The sequence below is a fragment of the Vitis vinifera genome, chromosome 2, assembly GCF_030704535.1.
Source record: "Vitis vinifera cultivar Pinot Noir 40024 chromosome 2, ASM3070453v1".
Classification (NCBI taxonomy): Eukaryota; Viridiplantae; Streptophyta; class Magnoliopsida; order Vitales; family Vitaceae; genus Vitis; species Vitis vinifera.
The window spans coordinates 8,998,308-9,010,932 of record NC_081806.1 but is presented as its reverse complement, the minus strand read 5'-3'; the positions used below and the strand labels follow the sequence as shown (position 1 = coordinate 9,010,932).

The following is a 12,625-nucleotide window of genomic DNA, read 5'->3' as shown; positions in this document are numbered from 1 at the left end:
TATTCGATATAGGATATCATAATCACCTTCATGCAGATACAACATTGTGTCCCATAATCCGCACCAAACCATATAGGTTTTGTCCACTCTAAGTCCAAAAGTGTTCTCATAACTTTAAATGCATTTACAAAATTAAGATAAATTTATATAGATATAACAACATAAACTTTCTCCTCTAGTCAATGTGGGATATCACACTCAAGATGGAATATAATGCAATTTTATCCGTTATTCTGGAGAATCAAATTGAAGAATTGAACAAGAATTTAAGAAAAAGGATAGGAAGTAATCTTCCTGTCGAAGGAATGGCTTCTCACATATGGCAAAACTATTACGTGGGATATTTTGGTGGTAGGATTGATTTAGTAACTCAGACCAACCATTAGGCACCCCCACCATCCTCAAAATATTAGAACATGTATTACAGTCTTGCGTATACTTGATGGTAGATAATAATCCAATAAGCACCCAACATGGAGGGAGAGGGCTGCCTATTAAATGGCATTTGCATATACAAATTGTTATAGACTTTCATTCACCATGTAATATTTGGACTGTTGTGAATCATCTGAATTGTATAAAACAACCCATTTTCTGCAGTTCTTACATGCCAAAATATGTTTCTTTGGCTTTTTCTAAGCATGGTCTGGGGGAGCCAGAAGTCTAGTCCTAGTATGAATTGGTTCAAATTGGCTAATTGAACTCCCTCAAAAAAAACAAAAAAAAACAAAAAAACAAAAAAATATACGGAAATTGTGGGTTTTCCTTCTTGAATTTGAAAATGTTGCCTACCCTGAACTGAATTATGACAAACCTTGGACAAATATTTGGTAAATTTTAAACCATGATTTTGACAGCTTGGGTGAGGCTGCATTTGGGTTGGGTCGAAAACGGCAAAACCTAACCCGACCAGCCCATTATTAGGTGCCAGCCCAACCTACACTTGATTAAAAATATCCTCAAGAAAAATTCCCCCCCCCCCACCCCCCCCCCCAAAAAAAAAAAAAGGAACCTTAATATTATCGACAACTAGAGTTGAACATAAGGTACCCAACAAAAAAATGGTCAATTAAATTAAGAGAGGTGGTCTCTATCAAGTTTATCTTACCCTTCGGTCCTGATTAAAACCCCATTTATAAATTCCTAAAAAAATCAAAGGCAACATCATCCAAATTGGAGGATTTTTCCAATTAAAAACAAGAGCAAGTGAGTTCACTTTAGATGAAGGTCCCTCCAACTTGTGTGCCATAAATTATTGTTTTCAATGCAGCAAAACAATGTCATCACATCCAACAGTGGATGTGTGGGGTGGAGATGGGCTTGCATCACATATTACTTGCTTGACATTTCTTAAAAGAGACTTATCCTTGGTGGTGTATTACCCATGCTTATCCTCTCTTTTGGGTCTTCTCTTCTCATGGACCCACCCCAAATTGCAAATAGCCAAAAAAAAAAAAATCTTCTCTCTCGGCCCATACCCACTTCACCATACTTTACAAACTCCTAAATTCCATTCATACCCAATTCTGCATTTTGGAAATCACTTACCAAATCATACAAATAGTATAGGTGATCAACTTCTAGAGTATAAATTCCCTTCTAGAGCCCTAAAATTGGGAATTAAATGTAGATATTTGCATAATTTAATGGGCTGCAGACCAAAAAGAAAAAGAAAAAGAAAAAGCATACAAAAAAAGGGGGTCAAAGTAAACCTAAGGGATGTTAATTTATATAATAATATGAGTTGAGGTGATTAATTGATTCACTCAATCACTCACTCGGTATCATCTAGAATTTTCATTTTCATTTTCCTTTTCCCAATTATTACAAGAGGAACCATAGGCAAAGAATAAAATGAAAGAGTACAAAAAGGGTTGTTCTAGAAGCCGAAATCATGTTGATATGGGAAGGTAGGTAATGTAGGCGACCATGGATGAGGGGAACCAATCAGGGGCATAGAATGGGAAGGGAGGGACCAACAATCAAGAGGGAAATGGAATCATGAGTGAGGTGTGGGCATGGAAGAGCCTTCCCTCCATTCTATTTATCTATTATTAGATCAATGATTCAGTAAACCCAAATGACATCATGCCATGGGCAACTTGAATGTAGTAGGACCCAATTTGCAATTATGCCTTTTATTTTATTTTTGATTCAATGGTGAAGGGTGACGAATTAATAAAAAGCATGGCATGATGGAGAAAATATAATATGACATTACCCATAATATACCAAGGCTTGGATATGTGGTCTTTGGGGAAAGAAAGGGGTGAAGGGCATTGCACCAAAAGAAAGGAAAAAGAAAGTAGAAAGTAGAGAGTGAGATCCACATCCACCCCACTTTCCTTTGGCGTCTCCCAATTGTGCTCCTCTACATGGCCACCACCAAATTTATATTTCGTAGTGTAGCTCCCTCTTTCATGTATTAAAACATTCAAAAAGCACTGTTCTTGGTTTGTGGCAACCAAAAACTTAGGCCCATTTCCATCACATCATTTGCCATGTGTTTGTTTGTTTTTTTCCAAGAGCTGTTCACTGTTGGAAAGTGGGCTATAAAGCTTAAAGGGTATATTCTCAATTTCACACACTACCCTACAATTTGTGTAAATACAACAAGCCAAAAACCAAACTTCTACTTTACAAATGTGTGGTTTGTTCATAAAATACATTAGCATAATATTAATTAACTTTTGGTAAAATTCAAACTCATTATTCACATGGTAGATTATGCTCCTTTTTTGTGAAATTGTTTTGTAGCACTCTATTGTACAAAATGTTAACCAAATCATGCAAACACACAAACAAAAAATTAAAAAATTAAAAATTAAAAAGATAATACTTTTAACGTGGTTTGATGATGAATGTGATTCTTATGTTCACAGAGTACATCGATATTCACAATTTACTAATTAAACGAATGAGAAGAGTTATAATGGTGAAACTCTTGAAAAAAAAAAAATCTCTCAATTGTAGTCATACTCTTTAAAAAAAACAAAACTCTAAACATAAAATTATTAAATATATAATAAAGGTTAGGGTAAAGTAAATAATTATCTCCAAAAAAAACAAAAATCTCCACAGGGTGTTGTCCCCTTTAACCCCACGAGTTGACCAAATAGCTCAACTCCAAACATTCCAAACAAAATATAATAAAAATGACTCAGATTTCACGATTCGACACAAAACTTAACCATTATAACTCAGAGTAATCTAGAAATTTATTTTGATAGCATGAAGCTTGTTGGTTTATCAGCTTTAAATAATTCTTATTTTTTATTATTTATTAATTTTGAGGGCGAGTAGCCACCTAGGATTTGCCAATAACATATATTAGTCATGATGATGAGTTTACATTGGAAAGGTGAAGAGTATAAATAAGCCACATGTTTTGTATGCATGAATCAGCATAATGAACAAAGGCAATTCCCACGTGGCCTTCCTCTTTAATTCCTTGCCTCTTCTCTTTTCCTCACCCACTCCTCTTTCTAAATCTTTGTGCTTTACACCTTTCATTACATTACCATAATAATTTGTTTTTAAAAAACGTTTATAATATAAAAAGTGTTCCCATAAAACAATTAAAAAATTATACATATAACAAAATTGAAAAAAACATTTTTAAAATTTAAATAAAAAAATCACTTATAATACTTTTTGAAAATATATTTGATAGTTGGTTTATAAAAAAAAAATATTTTAATTAAAAAATACTTTAAATAAAAACACTTCTAAAATGGTATAAAACAGCACGTAGATGTGTCGTAAATAAATATTAAAATTTTAAAATTTTAAAATTAAGAATTTTTTATTTTTTTTAAATGAGTGTTGTAACCTTGGCGTTTTATTTGGCAAGGACTTGATTTAGACCCGTTCTTGTGGGCATGAGTGCGAATTGGCCTAACTAAAGCTTCAAGTGGCAAAAAAAGGTTTAGTTTTGTGGGCATGAGTGCGAATTGGCCTAACTAAAGCTCCATAGTGGCAAAAAAAGTGTAGAAATGTGTTTGAGAATTCTCGAATGTTTGTTTAAATTACTGCTACAATTGAGATTGAGATCAATTTACATTGAAGGGAGGAAAATATATTATGAAAATTGGCCATGACTCAATTTTTATTGCACTAATAGAGTGGGAATGGTTAATGTAATTTATTTATAACATATGGTTTAACCTTTTGGTATGATATCTAAATTTATAACCTATGGTCAATATTGAAACAAGATTTTTATAGAGTATGAAGCAAAATTAATACTAAATCGTTATAAAGATATTAATATTCATAATTGAACTCAATTAATAGGTTATAAATTATACCATTGTCAAAATAAAAAATTAAATGGTCTGATTTTGTTGGGTAGTATGTTACTAATTCAAATAAAAATTAATATTGGAAACTTTTTTTTTTCTCCTTTTCATATATTTTTTCATCAAACTTTAAAAAATTGCTAGTTTTGGATTTTAATTCCCTGGTCACAAAATAATCAAAACTAGAATTTGGGAAACAATTATTCAATTCATTCAAAAAAAATTTTTCTTGTTATATTTATGTACAAAAAAAATAATGAGATTTAAAATTTCGTCTTCTTTATAAATTTGTATTTTTATTTTATTTTCTTTCAAAATTTGTTATTTTGTTATCTTGTCAATTTCTCTCAATTTTTTAATCATGTCATCCTAACAACTATGACAGCTTTTGTATTTTAATACTAAATTTTGTGTTAAGAGAGGTATATAGAAGCATGAAAAAGAACGAAAAGAAGAAGTTTTTAATGAGAAATATAAAAAAAATTAAATTATAAAACAAAGAATGGAGGATTCCGTAATCAATGATATAGATACTATCTTCTTTGAGCTCAAAGAAGTCATCATCTCCTTATATCTAATCATGTAGATGTTATATTCTCTTAATCCAATGATAATATTAAAAGTGTTTTTTTAAACACATTCAAAATACCGTGATCATTCATCACAAGTCTCAACCTTTGTTTTTGAAAAATCAATTTTTTCTTCAAAATTTTACAAATAAAATCTATATCATTTTTTCTTAACATGATATCAATTTAAAACTCATTTTTGAATCTAAGGAATAAATATGAAATAAATAGATAATAGTTTTGTTAAATAAATAATATCATGATAATTTTGACAACACATAAATGTCAATATTATAATAAAAACATAAATCATAGATATTATTTTCAATAGATATTATAAAATATAAATATTAATATTTTAATAAAATAATAAATTATATTTTATTAAAAATAAATACTTATATTTTAGAAAAAGATATAATTAATAACATTTTATTTAAAATGAATTATAATAATAAATAAAATTTATTTTAAATATATAAATAAACCAAATTTATCATTACACAAGAAATTATGATATCAACTTAATTAATATTTGATCGAGTTTCAAATTATTTTTAAAAAACATTAAACTTGTTGCTATTAAATGTCAATTAATTTGAAATCTATATTTTTTAATGAGAAAGTAAAAAAAAAAAAAAAACATGTATATAATTGCATTAAGAGGAGAAACAATGATAAACATTCTCAATTAATTTTGGTTTGTGAATTTATGGTATTAATTGATTTTTTTTATTTTTTATTTTAAAAAATTATTAGACTTCTAAAAGAATCAAAGCATGTTTCTTGATTTGACGTTTAATTTATTTTAGTGAAAAAGTTTAAAGCTAAATACAAACATACACGTTGGAGTGTGATTAAACATGTACTTATTATATATTATTCATATATGAATTGTTCCATACTTAGACTTATGCTATTTCATTGAAGGCTTATTTTAACTTTTTCAATAATTTCGTTAACTTAAAGCATCTTCCTTGATTTGAGGTTTAAATTTTTAGTGAAAGAATATCGACAATTGGGAAAACAATCCATCAAAAGCTACTTACAAGCTTACACATGGAATATATAGTTCATATATGAACTTTTCCACACTTAGATTTATACTATTTCAATTATTGATTGCATATTGTAACTTTTTCGATGATTTCGTTAACTTTTTTGAATTTTCTTGTTGGGTAAGCAAGTTCTAAATAAAATAAATTAATGGGTTTAGCATTCATTTTTAAATCATAATTTCCTTTTTTTTTTAAAAAAAAAGTTTAAGTCAAAAATTCTTTACAAAACTCTTATCAAACTAAAAAAAAAATCATATGATTTGTCAAGAATTGATTTGCAGTAATGTATTAAATTTATTATTAAATATAATTTTTTTTCAAAATAATTTAAAATTAAGGAAATTAATATTAAAATTTCTCGTATCAAAATGACTTGAATTCATACCAATTTCTTCAGCAAAATTCCCTTTCTTTTTGTTTTTGTTTTGTTTTTTCTCCCTCCTCATTTGCCTATGCCTGAGTCGACATCACACTTGCTTTGAGTTCGAAGAAAGGTTCATCCAAAGTACATGAGCTCACGCGGCAAGCACGCGAGGGGATCCTCGGTGTTCTAGTTTGGTCGCCACGGTTGAATATTCCACCCAACAGCAACCCCACACGTGCGACACAATTGGACGGTCATCAGCGAGTAGCTGGAAGGTGGCTATACACGTGGCGCAATGAGGAGGAGGATGGGGACTTCCACTTTGGAACGCAGAAAAGTCAGGCCACGTGTCGGGCGTCGCTTTCTGTTGTGAAAATTAAAAGATGCTGACGGGGAATGGGCGTAGAAAAATAGGGAATAGTCCAGATGTTGGGCTCACATGCTCCATGGGTTACGTGTACCTTCCTCTCTCTGTCTCTACGGGACACCTTTTTATTTAATCTTTGGGCTATTGGCCATTCCTTAGTTACAAAGTTGTCCATCCTCAGAAAATAAAAGCCACACGGAAACGTTACACATTAATTCATTTTTAAAAATCCAAAAGGAATACCTACTGATATTATAAATAAGAGTTGATAAGGTTATAACTGTAAAATACGAAAATGTGTAAATATATAATGAGATTTGAGATTTGATTATTACGATGTAGCAGCAGAGAAATCTCTTGCGGAGACCCCCAAGAAAGAGTCATTGGTATTGAAAGAGATATTTAGAAATTGAGGGGAGACCAAGCATACGAGCACAAGTAAACAATTTTCAAATCAACTTTGTTGACTTGTTATCATGGTAAATGTGGATGGTGTAAATTGATTTCCCTCTTAGGATTAAAATGAGAGGTTGATTCTTCCGCCTCACACTTTTTTGTCTTTGCATGGCTCACTAACCTCCATCATTCTGATTCTGACCATATCGATTATGGTAGAGCAATCCTAAGGTTTTTTTATTTCTAATAAACGAATTACTCTCTTGGTATATAAATTTTGGGTTATCACTTTCCTCGGTATATCGGGGGTCAAATAGATAAAGACAAATTAGACAAGGAATTGAGTCACGCGGACCCCACTTATACTGGAAAAAAGATTTTAAAAAAGAAACAAAATTGCGTATCTAAACATAGATCACTTAATCAAGGGCTGAGATGCATTGGAGTCCGCCAACCACCAACCATATGGCAATGTGAATCGCGCAGTGGCCGACCCATCCTTGCCACTTGCCTTGCACATGTCAGAATCAAACTCATCAGCCGTACGATCACCGTCCAAAGGCAATCCAACGTATCCGATCCCACCAAGAGGGCGGCTGACCTACTTTATGATTCTGCGCATCGAGACGCCATCTTTTCAGCAGACCAATCACTAGCCGCCACGTTTAAAATGATGACCGCACCAATTTTAACACATTTTAAGAGCCGGCCGGTGAGGGCCCTATCGTTTGGAGGCTATCCCCGCCAGTTAAATAAAAAATTATAAAAGAGAAAACGCATTTCTAAAAATGGAAATAGGTCACTCTTAAAATAAAATCTATTATTAAATTCCATATATAGACATTCTCCTGTTTACAAGGAGTACATCCTTGACCTAAGGCTCTACACAAAACCACTATTTACATTTCACTCCACTTCCCAAAACTTATGTATAATCACTCCTAAACCCCACTCCTATTATTATTATTATTATCATATGCTAACCTTATTTTTTTCTACTTCACCATTCAGTCCTTCATATTAGTCTTATTTCTTTCCTTTCTGTTCTCTGCCTTCTGCTTCTGCTTCCACTGCTGCAGGCTTCTAAGCCTTCCTTCTATGTACACACTGCTTGCGATAAGAGGGGAGCCTTTCTCCAATGCTGGCCTTTTTGGTAAAAAGCTCTAGGACTGGAGGGCCATTGTGAAAACTAGTATTGTATATGAGGGTATTTTCGGAATTAGCTGATGAGCACGATACTTGTAGGAGACTAATAGTATTCTATGATTAGTCCTCCCATTGGGGCCCTGTGCGGAATCCCCTTTCTTCGCTTGGCCGTTCTGTAATTTACTGCAGTTGGGGGAGGTGTCGAGGGACTAAAACTCTGGACTGCGTTCAGCGCCTGCCGCCCATGGCTGCTGCTACTGTACGATTCCTCCGAGTCCGACGACGCTGTCGCCGGCTGCTGATGCTTCTTCTTCTGGAAATTCGTTGACGTACCCACAATCTGTAATTCACAATCAAAATCATAATTTGAGAAAACCCCAGTTCAAAAATCATTGATGACATTGTGAGGAGAAGGCCACACAATCGAATTATTTTAGTAATTAATTCTTTAATTATATAGGCTTTTAATTATGGAGGGGAAAAAAAACACTGATATTAATACCAAAAAAAAATCTTCCCAGGTGCTCAACGCCATTGATTCCCATTAATGCCAAAAATAATTAGGAAAAATATTGAATCTTTTTCGGGTATGTTGACGGGGATTTTGAGGAGGATGTGGTACCTTGCAGCCAAGGGAACAGAAGCGGAATGAATCGAGGAGGCTACGCTCGCAGACCTCGCAGGTGTTGGTGACTCCTTTTCCAGGCCTAGGCTGCGGGCGTTCATTCAGGAAGACGACTCTTGCGCTGTTGATAATGTAGGTCTGGACACCGGTGATGTCCAGCACTTTCTGAATCTCAGAAACCCTGATCACATCATGGTATGATGATCTCCTTATCTGTCGATGCAAATGAAAAAACAGAGCAACCCCATCAATGACCGGTGAGACTTATCTGTCATAACATGAAACTCTGGACAAACCATGTGCTAATGATGGACTTTTTTGTATCTCACCATGAAAAAACCATAGAAAGCCCATGAAAAGTGAGGGACTTTTTAGGAAGGAGGAATTTTTTTAGATTCCATTGATAACCTGTTTGGTTGATGAGAAAATGTAGGGATTAAAGGGAAGGAAACTTTAGAGAATAAAGATATTTCACATGTTGAAATCTTGCATTGCTGCAAATGAGAAGAATCGGAGTCCAAAATCAGCACTCAACCAAAGGCTAATACCAAGTTGAGGCGAGTTTCCTATTTTTGGAAAACAAGGAAAAAGGAAACTTAAACAATATTCCGTTTTCCCAGACACCAAACGGAGCTTAAACAAACGAGGAAATCAAAACAGAGCTTAGAACAAAGAAGAAACCGTAATGACAGAACTGGATAAAAGCAGAGGATCTCCAGTCCCCCATTCATCCAAAAAATCAGAGCCAAATCGGGGAATAATGATTTGACACGAAAGATTGAAACCCAGAATCCAAAAATAAAAGAAAAAACAAAGAAATCGCAAGAAAATCAAACCTGAATAGCACGATGATCCTTGTGATAGCCCAGACAGAGAGAACAGAGAGCTCCATTCATGCAGTCCAAGCAATACATATTGCATTCGCTCTTGTGAGAGTCAGCATGCAACTTGCATTGAACAAAGAAGCTCTCCCTCAGCAGTGGTTTCAACCATGGCGGCCACCTGTTGTCTTCCTCATCAGGACCCCCAGCACCCTGTTTGGATTCCGAGAAAACAAAAAAGCGAGCATTAAACCAAACTCTATAAATCAACACAAAAAAGCAATCATAAAAAACGGACAAAACCCCATTTCCCTCACCATGATTCTCCTGCTCTTGGGCTTGATTTCTCGAACAGCAGACTCCTGATTATCGATCGCCAGCTTGAATTAAAACCGAGAGAAACAGAGTAATCTGTTTCTTTTCTTTCCTTCTGGTTTTGAGAGAGAGAGAGAAAAAAGAAAGAGAGAGAAAGTGAGAGAAGGAGGGGTAGCAGAGAGAAAAACTGAGAAATGAGCATTTGGAAGTGGAGGCGGTGGGTTATATGGGGAGGGTCGTGCTTATCCTCTCAAAGTCTACAACCGAGCCTAACTCCGAACCCGAACCTAAACCAGATGCGTTGGCTGCAAGGAACCGCCCTCCTTCTTTCCTTTCCATTTCCTTTCATTTTCATGCTCTTAGGTCTTATCATATACTAATTTATATTATTTACCTTTTTATTTTTATTTTTTTTCCTTTATTATTTTCTATATTTAATGCTTTTATTGTCATTCAATTAATAGTTGATTACTCATTTTTAAAAATAAATTAATTTTATGGCACACTTGTCTACGAGACTATGACATGTAGGAAACCTTCTTTGTCATAGACAACCATGGGCTTTTAATTTATTAATTACTTTGGCATTTTTTCCCAATATTTTTTTATTTCAACCATTTTATTTTTCTAAATATGAAAAATATCCTGCATTTTTATATAATTTTTTTTAAAAAAAATGTGGTCATGGTCACATGGCCACTTTTTTCCCTAACACCGAATTTGAAAATTTTATTTAAAGAAATAATAATTAATAAAATATTATTATTATATTTTAGGTAGTATTGGAAGCAAATTGGGAAAGCCGGAAATCCATACTTAATATTTTACCTAATATTTTAGGGAATTATTAATGGACAGTTTTTGGTCATGGTATTTAAATTTAAATCTAAAAAAAAAGGAGTAATTAATATATATTATTTAAGAGTGAATGAAAAAAGGGGTATTGGATCTTGCAATAAAGTAGAGACAAGGATGGGGGAGTGAGTCAAGGGGTACATGCATGATACCAGCACTCGATTTCACGGCTCCAAGGAGAATACATTGGAATCTCAACCTAAGCTTAGATAATTGCAGCAACAATACAAGGATAAATAATTTTTTTTTTAAAAATTACCTTAATAAATGTCTTGACTCGATATGTTTATTTATTTTTTATTTGGAAAGGGTCGTCTATAATGTGTACGGACTCGAGTGTCCCACACCAAAGGAGGGGAGGGGAGGGGAAGTAAGGCTTCAAATTTGTACTCTAGAAATGGTCTCAAAGTCTTAAAAAAGGACACTCCATCTTCAACCATTTGTATCATATTTTTGGTTGTCTACCACACCTAACCCACCCACACATTTTACAATTTACATCTATACAATATGGAAACAAAAATGAATTTTCTTGTACTTGTTTTTTTTTCCTAGAGGGTTAAAAGTCTGTCCTAATATTTGAAAATACTTTTTAAAAACATTTCCACTTTTAATAAAATTTAAAAAATCACTTTCTAAGATTTGTTTTTTTATAATTTTAACTTATATGTTGCTCGATTGAGCTTTTAAACTTATTCTACGAGCCATTATTTTGGTGATAAACCCAAACAACTTCTCTCTCTCAGTAAAACATTGTCATGACTTGTTATGAATCTTGACTCTGACACCAATTGTTGGATTGAATTTTAATTTTTTTATTTAAAAATCGATTGGTATTCAATGAAGACATACCCAACTTTTTATGACATTCAACATCACATCTTATAAATTCGTTATAAGAATCACTATGTAGGTAACTCCTCCGATGTTTAAAAGCGACATGATTATACCCTAACATATCTAAACACCACTTGAATTTTTGTAAAATGACTTCAAGAATGGGTTGAGAGGATAAAAATGTTTTTACCATGATTAGTTTTTAAGGTACTTTAATATGATATTTTAGTCAATAATTATTTCTTGCAGGGATGCATACTTTTGAAAGCTTATCAAAAGGGGAGACATTTGATTCATAATCCACTCAAAAGGCTAGTGACTTGGTAAGGAAAAACAAAACCCACATGTAAATCATGTTTAGGAGATAGCTTAATGAATACACTCGTTGATTTTTAAATTTCCAATCGGTCATTATTGGTGTATAGTACAAAAGCATGTTGAAGTAGGACTGCAGAGGAATGAATGAATGGATGGCAGGCCATAACCCACAAGTGGTGTGTTGTTCCGCTCCATATTGGAGTATGGTACTTTCCATTATTCCATAATGCCTCCGTATGTCAATTTGGATTAGGTTTTTGATGATGATCACACGGCTGAGCGCTTGATGGGTTGGGCCATGTCGGCCGGGCCATGTCGGCTGGGCCGTGTCGGCTGGGCCTTCTTGCAGCTTTCACTTGTTGTGCAAATTGGGCTCAGAGACCTCAATGTTCCTAATGCTTTAGGCACTTTTAGTTGTACATCCTGTCTATATTTAGTTATTAAGGTTATGTTTGGTTACTAAAAATACTAAAACAAGAATTATTATTTTTTTTTGTTTTTTATGTTTGGTTTTATTATGAAAAATTTAAAAATAAAGTGAAATATAATTAAAATTATTTAAAACCTAAGCTTGTTTGATTGTATGATGGTCAAATGAACCTCAATATATATTTTAAAATTATTTTTTTATATATAAAATAATTAAGTTAAAA

General features: G+C 33.1%; 1 protein-coding gene across 1 annotated transcript; it reads right to left on the bottom strand.

Moving 5' to 3' along the window:
- Positions 1-7,852: 7,852 nt before the first annotated feature.
- On the bottom strand, positions 7,853-10,317 carry LOC100250554 (protein RGF1 INDUCIBLE TRANSCRIPTION FACTOR 1). The gene is made up of 4 exons (XM_010665161.3): positions 9,965-10,317; positions 9,663-9,860; positions 8,824-9,039; positions 7,853-8,541 (listed from the first exon to the last, which is right to left on the bottom strand). The coding sequence occupies exons 1-4, from the start codon at positions 9,965-9,967 to the stop codon at positions 8,305-8,307; spliced, it is 654 nt and encodes a 217-aa protein (XP_010663463.1). The 5' UTR covers positions 9,968-10,317; the 3' UTR covers positions 7,853-8,304.
- Positions 10,318-12,625: the final 2,308 nt, after the last annotated feature.

Excerpts from the sequence above, each read along its gene's own strand:
- LOC100250554 (XM_010665161.3), bottom strand. Across the intron at positions 9,040-9,662 it reads AGGATCATCGTGCTATTCAG|ATAAGGAGATCATCATACCA; the intron begins GTTTGATTTTCT and ends TTGCATCGACAG. Across the intron at positions 8,542-8,823 it reads TCTGTTCCCTTGGCTGCAAG|ATTGTGGGTACGTCAACGAA; the intron begins GTACCACATCCT and ends TGTGAATTACAG.